Genomic DNA, 17903 nt, shown 5'->3' with positions numbered 1-17903 from the left:
CATTTCGTTGGTCATGGTTGTTGGAGCTCCATTCCCCCTTCCCCACTCTCCGTGTTATGGAACAATAATGTGCTGGAGACCAACTTAAAGCTGCAAAGATTGATTGATTTAAAACATAGTATAATAATTATTGCACAACGAACAAAATAATCGGGCACAAACTGTCTAACTTACGAGACTCTCACCTATATGCATATACTATACGTGGTGACCATATTGCATAACGGTATATATACATTATATTTAAAAAGCCAGACGTAACTATAGGAAAGAACAATTACATACAAAATAATATGAAATAATAAATACAAGACACAAATAATACTGCATTTGCGATTCGCATTAGGAAGGAAATTATTTATTTAACGACGCACTCACATTTAATTACGGTTATATGGCGTCGGACATATGGTTAAGGACAACACAGATATTGGGCTACTCTTTCTGATTAGCAGCAAGGGATCTTTTATATGTACCATTCCACAGACAGGATAGCACATACCACGGCCTTTGATATACCAGTCGTGGAGCACTGGCTGGAACGAAAAATAGCCCAATGGGTCCGCCGACGGGGATCGATCCCAGACCGACCGCGCATCGAGCGAGCGCTTTACCACTGGGCTACGTCCCGCCCCCCGATTCGCATTACTAAACGAGGTTATAGGATGTTGAGGCAACAGTACAACTTAGGAGTATTGGTTGAATTTTGTTTTGGAAAAGGGGCGGGACGTGACCCAGTGGTAAAGCGCTCTCTTGAGATTATACTAGTATGTCAAAATATCAAATGGTTGACACCCAACAGCCGATGATTAATAAATCAATGTGTCTAGTGGTGTCGTCAAACAATACACACATCTAACTTTTGTTTCGGAAACATTCGCCTGTGACAAACAACATACAATATTAAACAGTTACTGGTTAATGTAACATGGATACACGCATATTGTATTCATCAGTATATTGTTTTATCGTTTTGTTTGTTCTAGACATTGCATTCATTATTATTGTCATTTCTCATTTCTGCAAAACATCTCTAGTTATGAGATTGTGACTTTCGTTTTAGAAACTAACTTACCAAAATGTTGGTTAAAATATTTGTCTTAAATATTGGAAGAAACTCTAGCATGCCTTTACTATTTCAACTGTTTGCTATAGCGACAGTTCTATATTTGAGTTCAAGTTGCGACGTGGACATTAAATTTGTAAGAGAGGACATCTTTTCTAATTTACGTTTTACGGAGGGCAAAATTGATACTCATGCTGGAGTGAAAAATCAAGCCATGTGCGCTGTAAGATGTGACAGGGATCCTGACTGTGTGTCGTTCTTTTCAAGACTAATTCTGGCATCTGCCAGATTAATTCTGTGATTTACCTTTCAACAGCTGGATCACTAGGCGACGAAGGATTTATATACTTCAGGAAAGAAATGGGTAAGAATTGAATACAGTTTATTTTAAAGGCATATTGTCACAGATCACTGACCTATTTAATGGTCTAACAAAGTATTACTGGAACAAAAATAATTTGATTTGTTCCTAAATGTACTTTATTTAACCATCTTCATAACCACCAAATATTTATTAATGATATTTTGTAAAAAATAATTGAATTATGGCAATGGTCCATAATTCAAAAAGTAAAATTGCCAAGAGGATTTCACTCCATCATGGTTCAGTTAAGGTGATGCGATAGCTAGATTTGGTTTCGAACAATTAATGTAATTTTTATTTATTATCCATTTTTAGAGAAATAAGGTCCTTAAATCCGTGACAGTATGCCTTTAAATATGTGTTATAGCTTATATGCGACTACGACCCAAGCACGCTGCCATGTAAACACGTCAGCTATTTGGGATCGTTGTCCAAGGCAGGGTTTAATGGTTTGTTGTTCTTAGTGCATGACCACAAAATTACATCTCCAATTTGGTTTTAATGATTTATTGTCCCCAGATCACTGACAACCTCAAGGTTGGGGTGCATTCAATCATTGCCCTACATTGTACAATATTTACAAGTAGTTATACATATGTATTGCATACATACATACATACATACATACATGCGCGCGCGCATTCGGCACGCAAGCATATTATATTTACCCATACTTCATATATATTTTCAAACATAGCCATACACTATTAATGTATATGCACACCCATAATTATCTGAAATGATTTTGATTTGAGTGTCTAAAAAGAAAATAGAAAAAACATATAGAAAGAAAGAAGAAAAGGAAAGAAAGACAAGAAAGACAATTTGTTTACTGGGGTGCAGGCTAATTAAAAATAATAATAAAAAATAATAAAATTCAATATGTGAAGCAAATTAGCGTCTATCAGTTAATATCCACACTTAATGTCATACAGAGAAGAAGCAGTTACGAGTAGATATGGTAGATATTTGTAGGATTCATAAAAGAGATAAATCTAGAGTTGTATTTCCAAACAAGTTAAGGTATTTTTGTAAATAAAAAACAAAAAGCAAAGAAACTAAAGGAAATGGTCCAAACCTATAGTTAAAGAAGATGATGTTTTTATGTTATGCGTCAATACTGAAAAGGTTAAACCACTTTCCTCAACATTCATTAAATTTGTCGTGTTCACAATTTTTAAAATAATATACATTGTATATCTTTCTATTTGAAATTTATTTTGCAATATGTTTTCATAACATTACTATGAAGACTCTTGTTAAGTATTTTCATACTATAAATGTAATATTTTATATTGATTAAAATCCAATTAACTACATCGCTTAGCTCACTATTTACCATACCAAATATAACACTGTAAGTTTATTAAGTGAAATTCTGATTCCAGTTTTGTTAAATATCCATTTCTCCAACTCTTTCCACGTATTTGTGTTTACTTTATTACAATCATAAAAGAAATGTAAGGTTTCAGGAACATTTTTTTACAAAAACTACATTTATTCGAATCTACTTACATACATATACACACACACACACACACACACACACACACACACACACACACACACACAGAGAGAGAGAGAGAGAGGAGAGAGAGAGAGAGAGAGAGAGAGAGAGAGAGAGAGAGAGAGAGAGACATACATACATACATACATACACACATACATACTTATTGTAAGGCAGGTATCGTCCGTTGTCCGTTTCGGTGAGATTCCTGTTTATTTTTTAACAATTTGACTTTTGCATGGGGAAAGTAAACAAATGTCTGTCATATTCACAGAAATGTTCGTAAAATTAAAGTTAAAACGAGCAAAGAAAGCAAGATTGAACTTTACCCACTCATAAATACGACACATTTCTTAATACCCTTTTTCTATGATTTTCAAATACTGTTATTTGAAGGAAAACTTAATTTTAAAAACTATCTGTTCTCAGCTGTACTGGTATCTGGTTATTGAAGTCACATGATTGTCACGGCGTCTGCTGATAAAACTGTTTACAGATACTTGCCAAAAATATATGGTCCTTTCGTGTTTTAACATAAATATCTTTCTGGATATCTGTTTATATATTTATTAAAACTCAGAATGCAGCTTATATTTTTAACCAAATAATTGTACCATTATACCCATTCATTTGCTCACATTATAACACGATTGCAAGACATCATAATTGTTATATTCGTTTTCCTAAAATGTCTGTTAACATTGGTTCTCGAGGGCTCCATTTTGTAATTTGCCTTAAAATATTGTTTTATAAATGATTATAAGTGCATGTTTTGTTGAATAACATACAGGTTTTGATAAAAGGCTGAACAAATTTGTGTTGGAAAGTTTTTTCTGTAAGCTATACCACCAAACGTATCACCCACCGAAACAGGTTACGTAGTCAACAATATACTGCTGATGCATGCTACAGTTTTTTTTACGCACGTGCAGTAAACTTAGCTACTTAGCGGCCAGTTTTTTGCTCATGTGAAGCGTAGAAATACTAATAAAAAGGTAGGTATTTTAATAACGACTGTTTGATTATAAATATTGATATGCTTTAGAACCGAATGCTTATGCTCATCGAAACTGGTCCACCCATGATAAATAGTTTTGAGAAATACTATTCATATTATTGTTATCAAGCGATTTAAGAATTCCCAATCCTATTGTAATAGTAAAACTGACCAGGATGGCACATACCACGGTTCATATGTACAAAAACATTTAGACAACTACATTCCCAAATGATAGAAATCAGTATGTAAACAGTGATATAGTGAATTCACCCAGAACTTAACATTGACAATTTCCATTTTCGAGACTTTTCATTCATTAAGTTATTATAATCAGGGCAAGTCTCCAAAAACTAAGAAAGCTAACCAATTTCATAACATTTGTTACAATAAAAAGTCATTTTATAAATCTAAAAATGTCTCATACTTTTAATTTAATAATTCTTAAATTTGACACATTTATATTCTAATTTGAATAAAACAATCGTTATCCATAATAAAAACATATATTTGCACAATGCGGAGTCAAATGGAAATTTGGCAAATTAGTGGTTGATTACATGAATTTCTAGTGTGTCATATTTAGAAGGCAAGCCACTCCCGAAGAGATCCTACACTGGGCAACACATCGGACTAGTATTTCTGACACTGCTGTAGAAGGAATTAAATCATGTAGGAATACAAGTTTGACAATTTAAATGTCTCTATGAATTATCATTTAGTAAAAAAAAGTAAAGTTTGTTTTATTTAACGACGCCACTAGAGCACATTCATTTTTTATCTTATCATCGGCTATTGGACGTCAAACATATGGTCATTCGGACACTGTTTTTTAGAGGAAACCCGCTGCGCCACATAGGCTACTCTTTTACGACAGGCAGCAAAGGATCTTTTATTTGCGCTTCCCACAGGCAGAATAGCACAAACCATGGCCTTTGTTGAACCAGTTATGGATCACTGGTCGGTGCAAGTGGTTTACACCTACCCATTGAGCCTTGCGGAGCACTCACTCAGAGTTTGGAGTCGGTATCTGGATTAAACATCCCATGCCTCGACTGGGATCCGAACCTAGTACCTACCAGCCTGTAGACCGATGACCTAACCGATGCCGGTATATCATTTAGTAATGACAAAATTGAAAATTAAATAGTGGAGATCTCAGGCCGATAGGCTACTTGTTTAGAAATAAAGTTCATTAACCCTAGAAATAAATATGGTAGTGTCAGTGCTTGGAGTACTAATATTACCACCAAAAGGCCGTGCTATAAGATAATAATTGTACATGTTAACATGTAATGTGTATATAGTATATTGCAACAATATTAATTAACATGAATACCTGAAAACGATATCTGTGTTTGTAAGAGTTTATCCATCCAGAATTCATTTGACAGTTTTTACGTGATACTGACTTTTATTGTAAATTTTAATTTTATCTATCTGTGATATTTGTATTTTTGCACAGTTCTTTACACTGTGTTTTAATTTAACTGTTGAATTTTTATACTGATGTTGATCATCAAATTTTTGTTCCATTTACCATAGTTTGACACCCAATAGCCGATGTATTTTTCATGCTGGGGTGTCATTAAACATTCATTCATTCATGTAAGAGTTTAACACTTCAACTAAAAATAAAGATAGAAAAAAGGAAAGAACAAGAAAAGAAAAACAATTAAAGACCATATTTATCTTATAATAAACATCTGTATCACAGCACTTTTGAAGAAAACAATTGATCAAAATCCAAACCGCGAAAAACGAAACTTGTTTGACGCGCTATGGCTACTTGCGAATGACTCCTAGAGGGGTATAACAATTGCTCGCGTATTAACCGAGGTGCCTAAGGCCTCAAACCATAATACATTTCTGCTTTGTGCTATAAAACAGAAGTTTTTGTGCATTTCGCCAAAATTTATATATTGAAAGAAATAGTTTCCTAGTTGCATAACAACCAAGCATATTTATATGTTTTTCTTCTAAAATGTAAATATTATGCCTTTTACCAAATGGCCAGAAAAATTTCCAAATAATTTCATTTACATATGTTTTATTAACGCATTTCATGGCAAATTCTGGCGGGACGTAGCCCAATGGTACAGCGTTCGCTTGCTGTGCGGTCGGTCTGGGATCGATCTCCGTCGGTGGGCCCATTGGGCTATTTCTCGTTCCAGCCAGTGCACCTCGACTGGTATATCAAAGGTCGTGGTATGTACTAACCTGTCTGTGGGATGGTGCATATAAAAGATCCCTTGCTGCTAATCGAAAAGAGTAGCCCATGAAGTGGAGACAGCGGGTTTCCTCTCTCATTATCTGTGTGGTCCTTAACCATATGTTTGACGCCATATAACCGTAAATAAAGTGTGTTGAGTGCGTCGTTAAATAAAACATTTCTTTCTTTTTTTTCATGGCAAATTCCAAAACACAGGTGATTGAGAAGTGAACACGTGGCTTCACAGTTTTGAATTTGTTGTTTGATTGATTGTTGTTGTTGTTGTTTTTGTTATTTTTCGGGTATTTTGTTAAGGTCTTGTTGTTGTTGTTTTTGTTTGTGTGTTTTTGGAGGGGAGGAGGGGGGGGGGGGTTTTGTGTTGTTGGTGTGTTATGACAGAAATAAATGTACAGGTATGGTAACATTTCACTGTTGTTTCTAAGTGAAGCATTAAAATAAAATGTTGAAAAACAGACAATGCTTTTCATTTTCTTTCAGAGTGTCCTGCACCACTGTCAGTACCAAACTCTCAACCCCAGTTTGACGTCAACTCTCCTCCTAACGCCATAGGCTCAGTACTGCAGTACGCTTGTAATAATGGAAGCTTACCAAAGGGGAGTGTCAGATGTCAAGTAGATGGCACGTGGACTCAAATGTCCTGCATCAAATGTTTGTACTTTTAATTCTGGTTTAATTTTGCATCATAATAATACGCAAAACTTGTTTATTTGAATGTCAATACTGCAATCTTACTGTTCATAACAATATTACTACTATATATTGGAATACGGTATTCTTTGATTTTGGAAATAGCAGGATAGCTAGACACCGAGAAATGTCAAATGAGAGCAGTCACTCATTCTCACTAAACCAATGCATTTCACTGTCAAAATTCTGGTAAAATGAAGGTGTTGTAAATCAGAACATGATGATTGTAATATAATTTACTGCATATGAGGAATGTAAATCTGTTTGGGTTTTAACATCATCAAAGTACTTTTCACTGGAGACGTTGTTGAACATTACTACCTTTTCGTGTGTTTTAATAACATAAAATGTCCGTTACTCTTTAAAAAGTGTGTTATAAACTGGCAAAATATAAGTACATTTATTGTGAAACCTGTTGAGAAGTCGACATTAATATACTAGAAAAAGATGTAATGTATAGAACGGGATCATCACTTCATGTTTTGAATTACCATAGTTTGACACCCAATAGCCAATGTATTTTTTATGCTGGGATGTCGTTAAAGGGACACACCCTAGTTACGGCTAGTTGTTAACCATTACGGCGTTGTTTTTCGCTATTAAACCCATTTTTTTCACAAATAAAATTGCACTTTACTTACCGTTTATTATTTAGAATATACATTTCCATTCACCTGAAGTGTTTTTTGGTAATCCTGGTAATCCTGGTGTTTGTAATACCACAAAATGCATTTTTCGTATTTCTGAAAAACGGACGCACGTTTGAGAAAAAAACGTTGAGCAGACAAGGTCTAATCTATTTTTAGACGGGATATTTCCATTTCAATGTCACAGACGTTGGTATACCACGTGAACGTTATCATTTTGATTCGGTTTGTTTTCTCGTGCACGGTTCGCGCAATCAACATCCGATTTGTTGTTGTTCATTTGTGAGATTTTTCGTGAACATTTTCAGTAACAATAAAGTTCAGACAAGTAAGTATCTCAATACAAAACGTTACAAACCCTTAAAACCAATAATTTTGCTACGTCCTACGATATCTGGAGAGGGGATACAACCAGGACAGAACAGTTGGAACATGTCCAGGAGAGGTGAAAAGAACGCACCCCAAGTCTGTGAAATTTGTCGTGACGTAGGCATTGTTGTGCTTCGAGCGACATCTACCGGTGACATCAGAATACAAACTTTCAAAATTATTTCAAGCAATTGGGACATGGGGATTCCCATGGTATTCATCGATATAAAACCAGTTTTTTCACTTCATTTGATAAAAACGTGATCTAAGTGTGTTACAGGTTTGTAGATTAACCAAATTATAATTTATTTTCGCTGGATGGAACTAGGGTGTGCGGCATTAAACATTTATTTGTATAGAACGGATTTGCATGAGATGTCCTCTGCGGTTAGCACGTTCTAGTGAAGATGAACGTACAAGAGACACCATATACTTTATAGTGAATATGAATGTAGAAGAAACACCATACTATTCTAATTTGTGAACAAAAATGATCAGTTATATGGGTAACTACTTCTAATCTGTGGGTAACGTGAGTATAACTGAACGCAACGGCAATAGTGTATGTGATGTATTGACATTGTTTTCTATTTTCGTAGACGTCGAAGTTCCACCACCTGTTAAAGTTAACGGATATTTTGTAATATCACATCAGTACCAATTTATATTTCAATTAACTTTGCGCAAATTTAAATTGTACACGCTGCTATATCAACGCTATGAAACAAACTATAAAATATCACAAACTTCAATGTTAGTACGTTTTAGGGTATTTAAAATGGCATCCGAAAGGTTCGACACATACCACTTGTTTAAACGCACAGCTGTGCCAGTTCTCTCTGTGTCGAGTTATACTAAAAATCACACTGATACATTGTGTATTTATTAAACAGTTTCATGTTAGTGCTATTATAAATACATGATCGAATTTTTTTTTTTTAAAGTTACCGACCTTTCCTTTAATATATTTCTACGAACAAGTAGCTTTAACAAATTGTTAATATGGCAATTCGAAAATAATATCTATATAATTGACCATATAATGATTATTGAAATATGAAATAATATAGTAACAAACAATTTCCATTCATAATTGAAATTCTGAGGTAATGTAAACAAACATCTTCCCATTTTAGCAGTTTGTTCTTAATTGTTCTCCATTTGGTTGGAACATAATCCGTTCTTATTCTCGCCTTACTAGGAGTTTACGTCGAGGAAGGCGTATAAAATGCTACTTACATAAGTGTAGAATGGCCCCAAGACTGCTATGTTGGACAAATGGAGAATACGATGTTTTTGTAACTGGATATTGGAAGTTATCGACCATGAAATGTCCGGTTACCTGTTAACAAAGGGTTTCAACGTCGTAAAAACAACATACTTTTGTAAAAGAATTCCCACAGTAAAACAATATATAGCCTATATTATTTTAAGAAATTTTTCAATTTATTAAGCACTAAACATAAAAATCATCTTCATCATAACGTCTGTTTTAAACAAGTAAATACACATGCAATATATGATGCATCTTTCTAGAAATTGTTTCATTTGTCTCTATAAATATACTTTGAATATTTGAGATTGAAACCAGTTAAAATATAGTAATCTTGGATTTATCAAATACAATTTTTAAAAACATGAAAGATTCGTTACCAAATTTAACGACCATTTCCATGCTATAAACACGTAAAGTTTATTCTAAATAGACTTAAAAATAGCAGTAGTATAAGGTCGATGGTTTCTTTAACTGTGGCCTAAACAACCTGAATTAAGTCATTTCGAATGTAGGCTGAAAGTTACCTGTATCTTAAAGTATTCATTTATATATAACAAGAACAAGCTTTTTAAGTTGGATCATTTCGGCCTCAGACAATAATTTTTTGTTTGCCAAGATCTGTCGAAATAAAAAGGCGTGTCGACATTTCGGCGGATCGATTCAAAAAGGACGTGGCAGACACCGATAAGTCGTTATAAGTCTTCCCATGACCCCACGGTGTATAATGACGTAAAACGTGGAGTAAAAAACCGCGGGAATAAAATTATCTTAAAACTACATTAAATTCAATTTTCGGGTATCTCCGCTAATTACTATTAACACCGAAATATGCTACGTATTCCAACTAAACTATCATCATAGCCACTAAAATAATTAGTATTAACGACTAGTATCAAAAGGTTACTGTGTGTACTTATACCGCTATTAATTATTCCATCTCTACTGCAGTTGTAAAAAATCCAATATCAGAGTTGCATTTTCTGATATAGAAAATGGTGTTTTATTCCATTTATATAGAGCTACAATTAATAGCATATCAACTGTTCTCTGTTTTCTTCCAGATTGCCTCAGTCCTCCTGTCATTCCAAATAGTAATCAACTATTTAACGCATCAACCACCCCTAGATCTGAGGGAACGTCCTTGCAGTATGAATGTCATTCTGGATTTGTGCCTCAAAATAATGTTACAGCTATCACATGCGAAAACAATTCTGAATGGACAAACATAGTTTGTAAACGTAAGCAATTTATGGCCTACTGTAGTTGGGAAGTTTTTAAAAATATATTTATTATTTATTATATTTATTATATTTATTATAAATTCATTACTGAAAACTCCCAAAACAAACATAAATTACATCATTACCCGAAAATCTATTTTCTTGCATTATTGTCCTAATCCAGACAAACCGGCCTCAGCGGCGTCGTGGTTAGGCCATCGGTCTACAGGCTGGTAGGTACTGGGTTCGGATCCCAGTCGAGGCATGGGATTTTTAATCCAGATACCGACTCCAAACCTTAAGTGAGTGCTCCGCAAGGCTCAGTGGGTAGGTGTAAACCACTTGCACTGACCAGTGATCCATAACTGGTTCAACAAAGGCCATGGTTTGTGCTATCCTGCCTGTGGGAAGCGAAAATAAAAGATCCCTCGCTGCCTGTCGTAAAGGAGTAGCATATGTGGTGACAGCGGGTTTCCTCTAAAAAAACAGTGTCAGAATGACCATATGTTTGACGTCCAATAGCCGATGATAAGATAAAAAATCAGTGTGCTCTAGTGGCGTAGTTAAATAAAACAAACTTTACTTTTTTTAATCCAGACAAGTACAATATCTATACTCTTCAAAAAAAGAAACGCAAAAGGGTACAAATGGGTTATAACTCCGATTTTATGTTTCCTACCGGTTCATGCTTTGTGAATATACGGTCATTGCATGTCCCAAACACATTCCCACGGTTACATTCGATAAAACGCAGCTACTGTACAATAAAGTTCCAAAATGTGAATATTCGCAAAAACGCAGCCACGTGCAAACCATGTCACCACTGCACGTGCGTTGTCTGCACGTGAAACATGAACACCGACAGTATAAAAGTGCAGGGTGTTCGCTTGCCTGGCCTCTGTATCTGGCCGACAGTTGACAATCCAGGACATGCCACGTCTCAGTGAACCGCAGAGAAACAATGCCATCGGCCGACTAGACGCAGGCGAATCCAGAACGGCCGTTGCCAGGGCATTCCATGTGTCCCCAAGCACCATCTCCAGACTGTGGGACCGTTACCAGCAACATGGATCAACACGTGACCTCCCTAGATCCGGTCGACCACGGGTCACTACCCCCGGGCAGGACCGCTACATCCGGGTACGCCACCTTCGGGAACGATTGACTACTGCCACCTCCACAGCCGCAGCAATACCAGGTTTGCGCAGGATATCCGACCAGACCGTACGGAACCGCCTACGTGAGGTAGGAATTCGTGCCAGACGTCCAGTTCGAGGTGTCATCTTAACACCACAACACCGTCGACTCCGACTGCAGTGGTGCCAGATTCATCGACAATGGCCTCAACTGCGATGGAGACAGGTGTGGTTTAGTGACGAGTCCCGATTTCTGCTCCGACGTCATGATGGAAGATGTCGCGTGTATAGGCGTCGTGGTGAACGTTATGCGGCAAACTGCGTGCAGGAAGTGGACAGATTCGGCGGGGGTAGTGTCATGGTGTGGGCAGCCATCTCACACACTGGCAGAACTGACCTGGTCCACGTGCAGGGCAACCTGAATGCACAGGGCTACATTGACCAGATCCTCCGGCCACACATCGTTCCAGTTATGGCCAACGCCAACGCAGTGTTCCAACATGACAACGCCAGGCCTCACACAGCACGTCTCACAACGGCTTTCCTACAGAACAACAACATTAATGTCCTTCCTTGGCCATCGATATCACCGGATTTGAACCCAATTGAGCATCTATGGGACGAGTTGGACCGACGCCTCCGACAGCGACAACCACAGCCCCAGACCCTGCCCGAGCTGGCAGCAGCCTTGCAGGCCGAGTGGGCCACCATCCCCCGGGACGTCATCCGTACTCTGGTTGCTTCAATGGGCAGGCGGTGCCAGGCAGTTGTTAACACACGCGGAGGCCACACCCGGTATTGACTCCAGATGACCTTGACCTTGGTGGTGTGTCCTATCACTTACTCACAATGGACTAGAGTGAATTGTGAACAATCCTGCAACATTTGGTAATTATCGGACTCACCATTCAATAATTAAATCAATTCTCCAAATGTTACGACAATGTGGTTTTGCGTTTCTTCTTTTGAAGAGTATATATTGGATGTTCCCCTACAATCTGTAATCCAGCATATTATTTAGCTAGTAACATTGGGTAATACGTTTTAGCAATCAAATAAATTATGAATGTACTCCAAAATGGATAATCAAATTTGGATAAATTGGTTCTACGAGTATAAACTTAAAATGCACTTCATGCGTGCAAAGCTCGTGACAACTGAAAATTATTTCACTCGGGACATAAATTTGATAATAACTGGAAAATCGTTTATTATCCTCTATTTAGCACCCTATTAATATGTCAAAATGACAATAAAAATCAAGGTCTTTAAAAAATCAGTTTTCAGGATTCCATACAGAATATCAGAGTAAGGTTGACATTATAGACAACATTACGTCTAGATTGGTGTATCCCATGTCAACAGGATATAGCAGTCAGCTTATGAATTACTATTTTATATGGTATTGTTGATAATATTACCAAAGATGGATAAAAACTTAGCTGGTTGCTCTTAGATAGTCATCTTGAATTCAAACAGTGATCAAATTGCTCTGTATTAAAAAGTGGATACAATAACTGAATTCCTTGCAGCCCAAAACCATGCATTTGAAGTAAACATTATAGTCTGGGTAAAATAATATGTAACATAATGCCACATCTTACCCGTGGCGACCGTCTTTATTGTTTTATTGGATTTAAATGATTAATCAAATATATCTGCAGAAGGCTGAAATCCTCAACCACTAAAAATATATCAGTAATACAAAAACCTTGCTTAGTTGATGTAAATGGGATAAATATAACTCTTCTTATAGAACAACCGTTGTTTTAGTAGTGGCCAACTTGTATTTAAATAATGTTTCTATGTCATGGTTATCTGGATGTAGTTCAAAATGAATTCCTCTACCCTAAAACAGAGTCACAGGCGACAGTTTTGTCGTAGGACCAAATGTCATATATCATGTCAGTGATGTAGTGATTTGTTTGCAACCCTATATAGTTCTTTGGCACTATATAGTTCCTTGGAACTAATGCTAATATAAATAAATGTTGGTATCCAGATCCGGAAACTTTTGTTTAATTCGGGCAAAAATAAAGGAGTACATACGTCTAGAGTGGGGGAGTTTGCCAGGACTGTATTACAACTGCATTTCGCACACGCGATAAGTAGCCATTGTTGTGACAAACGCTTGTCAATATAATATAAAATCGTCAAATAGAGAGAATATACCCAGTTATGTAGCCAGAAGCAAGTCACCATTGTACTAAGGATAGTCATATGGTAGCACTATTCAAAATCATCAACAGTTCTTTACACTGTTTTTATTTGGATTTTGAATTTTTGTATTGATGTTGATCATCACTTTATTTGTTTGAATTATCATAGTTTGACACCCAATAGCCGATGTATTTTTCGTGCTGGGGTGTCGTTAAATATTCATTAATTAATTCATTCATATTCAAAATCAGGGACGTCTGTGTAAATGTTTTATATGCACAGTAAAATATTTACAGAGCAAACGCAACTACATCTTTGAAACGAGTTATTTGTTAGTGTTCATTTTGTAAATAATAATACATTTGTTTGCCATAAAATTAAAATACGTCGTTGAAGTATACATTCGCTATGCAGTGTATAGTTATACTTTTAATCAGCATGCAGCTGAGATGTTTAGTAAAATGAAAGTTGCATTTAATAATTAAAACATTCTTGAATTTGTTTGTTCATGTTTTATTACATCCCTGGGGTGTTTTTCAAGGCATATTGAGAGATTAATTTTATTTGGACAGGACCAGACTGCCCGAGTCCTCCTATCATAGCAAACAGCAATGAACTGTTTAACCGATCAACAGTTTCCACAGTGTATAGAGCTACTTTACAATATGGATGTAATACAGGATTTGTTGCTGAAAATGGTGTCGAAAACATCACTTGTGATCTAGGCGCGTCATGGACAACTATGCCTTGTAAACGTAAGTGACCTATTAACTCTACTGGGCGTGTTAGTTGTTGATCTTTGGATTTGTGTGTTTTCCGTTATTTATTGTTATGCACGGCCATCCTTTCGCTGCCGTTATTACTAGCTGTGACACGTTGGTTTCAATGTATTATGAAACAAAAATCTCCAGTAAGAATAACAAACTAACCTAGCAATTACCAAACCATCATTTTGTCTTCAGTGGTTCTGTACACAAGTTTTGGAAATAACATGTTTTTATAACACAAATATTGTAGATTTGACAAACCACTCTTGTTACTGTCAATCCTCCTACAGCATGAACATGTTGAATCGTTCTGAGGACCCCTGCGCGTGCTGTAACCTCGCCGTGGTGCAGGAGTGTATCATTCTTTTTGAGAATGGCCAATACAGCACAAACTGAAATTTTGAATAAAAGTCAGTATCTATCTGTGATATTTGTGTTTTTGCACGGTTCTTTACACTGTGTTTTTGTTTAAATCTTGAATTTTGATATTGATGTTGATCATCTCCTTATTTGTTTGCATTATCATAGTTTGATACCCAATAGCCGATGTCTTTTTCGTGCTGGGGTGTCGTTAAACTTCATTCATTCATTCGTTCTGAGGAGTGGCAGTCCTAGATCGAACACAAAACAATCCATTTTGACTCAATATTGTGCAGAGATATGTCTTTGATTATGGTGACTGATTTGCCTCTGAGACATAAAAAAAACCTTATGTCATCCATTTGAATAAAACGTCTCACTTCATATTTTCAGGTCCAGATTGCCCCAGCCCTCCTTCCTTTACAAACAGCAATAAACTATTTAACCCATCAACAGTTTCCACAGCGTACGGAGAAACCTTACAATATGAATGTAGACACGGGTTTGCAGCTACAAATGGCGTCACAGCCATCACCTGTGGTGTAGACGCTACATGGACAAGTATAGATTGTAAAGGTAAGTGACTTAATAACTGGTTTAATTCTTATATTCTTAAACATTAGCTAATTAATATCTGATGAAACTCTTTCTTTTGAAACTTTTGTAACCTTTTGTGTTAAAGAAAATTTATTATTCCTTGTAATTTGTTGCTCTTGTTTTTCCGTATGTTAATCAAGTCAATCTCAATTAAAATGCTGTGGATTTAAGAACAGATTCCGGCGTAAACTAAACTATGTAACGCCAGTTTGTATGTTTGCGAAATCGTCTTGTCGTTATATCTAGTACCAACAAGGTCACTACCATGGTTTATAATTTCCATCTGTAAAATCTGTATTGTTGTAAATGTTTGGATTATTCCAAATAATGTCAGATGACTGTAAATAATCCCCCCTCCACCCCACCCCCCCCCCCACCCCCCAAAAAAAACGACAAAAACGATGTCCATATCTGCACGAATATCAATTTTGCACTACTTTCGGCAATGCTTTAAAAAAGAGATACCATTTCAGCAGTTTCTTTATTTTATATTAATAAAATAACTACTTATACGTTAGTTGTTAATAATGAATTGATTAATGCATGAACGAATGTTAGAATTTCCTCATTCCGCTATTGACGGGAAAAGCCGAACCACAGACTGGGGAATTCCCTTAAATTATAGCGTGTATATGTTTCCAGAAAAACACCCCGAGTTTGATTGTTATTTCATAGTATTTTATATTAATGAAATTATTATTGACATGGCATTTAAAAAAATTAAACATGATAAAATTTTACCTCCATGCAAATATGAAGCACAGAAATGCTTCACACACTTATGTCTGAACTGCGTAGGGCGTTAGTGCGAAGCGGGTCATAAAGTATGTAAAATGGTTCTGCCCCAAAAGTATCACGTTCAATTTATTATATAAGATTAAATTGTCTAATAATTTCAGATGTTACACCAATATATTTATATTTCTTACCCGTATGACGGATGTCGTAATAAAGTATAATAGTTTGTATATGTATATGCATATACATGAGTATATGTATGTCTCGTTCAAAGTGCTTCATTTATGTCATATGATCGAACTATAGTATGTGATATACATGTATTCAACAGAAAACTGCACCAGTCCTCCTCCTACCTTTACAAACAGTGATCCACTATTTGACCCACTGACAACGTCGACAGTATACGGCACCATCTTGAAGTACCGGTGTAAACCGGGCTTTAAACCTAAAAATGGCATTAGCTCGATCACGTGTCAGCTTGGCGCCACGTGGACAAACATAGCTTGCAGCTGTAAGTCATTTGCTAGCTAGAAAATGTTTCTTGTAAGTCGCCGGACTTTATATTTATCTATATGTGTATCTACCTATATGTCTGTCTTGTCTGTCTTATCTATCTATCTATCTATCTATCTATCTATCTATCATTCCATCTATCCATCTATCCATCCATATATCTATATATATATATATATATATTTGTCTGTCCATATATCTATCCATCTGTATGTCTATCTTATCTGTTTATATATCTATCTATCTTCTCTATCTATCTATCTATCTATCTATCTATCTATCTATCTATATGTGTTTGTGTATGTGCGCGTGTGCGTATGTGTGTGTGTGTGTGTGTGTATATATATATATATATCAGCAAGGTATCTTATATGCACCATCCCAGAGCCAGGATAGCACATACCACAGCCTTTGATATACCAGTCGTGGTGCACTAGCTGGAACGAGAAATAACCGAATAGGCCCACTGACGAAAATCGATCCCAGACCGACCGTGCTTCGAGTGGCACTTTACCACTGGGCTACGTCAGTGACAGAAACATACCGAGAAGAGTATCACCAGCAAATTTAGAAGACATGACCAATTTGAAGGCCATCCACTCCACTGTTGTATTATCTGGGTCACTAGTTTGGTTCAATGAGACTAAAAGGGTCCATCGTATTGGTGCAGTCCATTCCCAAGTTGACTTTTCACTGATAATGTTAATGACGTATTTGATTGGTCTCCAACATGACCATTTGGGTTACTATAAAGCATTGTTAAACCCATCTAGCGGTCGTTTTTCTTCTGGGTTATTTTTCATAACTGTCGATTCACTGGAGAAAAATCCACAGCGTAACAATCTAAGGTCATGGCTCTTCCACACAGACATTTTCCTGTTTTCCAATGGAACAGAAACCTTCATTGTGATTCATTCAAGTCCTCCATTTGCTTATCACCATTGAGCACACTACTATGGTAGACACATTGTTGAAAGGACAGCATGTGCAATGATAATAGTTCGATATTTAGAATGAATCATACTATGGCATTGGGAAGACAAAAGCGGACATATTCCTGGAAGGGGAATATTAATTTCACAAAATTGGAATCAGATTAGGGAACAGTCATGAAGGAGGCAACGCCATGCATTGCGGCTTGCTAGAACAGCAATGGGATCAGACTGTGAAATATCTGATGTTCAATACAAAGTTTCGGTCTCAATGACAGAGAACAGAGGAGCATTCATAAAGCCTAATATACCATATCTGTCTTTATCTCCA

General features: G+C 36.3%; 1 protein-coding gene across 3 annotated transcripts in view; it reads left to right on the top strand.

Moving 5' to 3' along the window:
- Nucleotides 1-1046: 1046 nt before the first annotated feature.
- LOC121381424 (zona pellucida sperm-binding protein 3 receptor-like) overlaps nucleotides 1047-17903 on the top strand; it is a 40714-nt gene continuing 23857 nt past the window's right edge. For all 3 annotated transcript variants that reach the window (XM_041510737.1, XM_041510736.1, XM_041510738.1), the window contains exons 1-6: nucleotides 1047-1430; nucleotides 6645-6815; nucleotides 10208-10384; nucleotides 14235-14417; nucleotides 15183-15365; nucleotides 16456-16638. In XM_041510737.1, coding sequence (XP_041366671.1) covers nucleotides 1427-1430; nucleotides 6645-6815; nucleotides 10208-10384; nucleotides 14235-14417; nucleotides 15183-15365; nucleotides 16456-16638 — 901 coding nt within the window. In that variant the 5' untranslated portion in view covers nucleotides 1047-1426. The remainder of the gene's footprint in view (nucleotides 1431-6644; nucleotides 6816-10207; nucleotides 10385-14234; nucleotides 14418-15182; nucleotides 15366-16455; nucleotides 16639-17903) is intronic.

The sequence above is a fragment of the Gigantopelta aegis genome, chromosome 9, assembly GCF_016097555.1.
Source record: "Gigantopelta aegis isolate Gae_Host chromosome 9, Gae_host_genome, whole genome shotgun sequence".
In the NCBI taxonomy this organism is placed as follows: domain Eukaryota; kingdom Metazoa; phylum Mollusca; class Gastropoda; order Neomphalida; family Peltospiridae; genus Gigantopelta; species Gigantopelta aegis.
The sequence above is the reverse complement of the archived record's forward strand: the minus strand, read 5'-3'. Positions and strand labels throughout refer to the sequence as shown.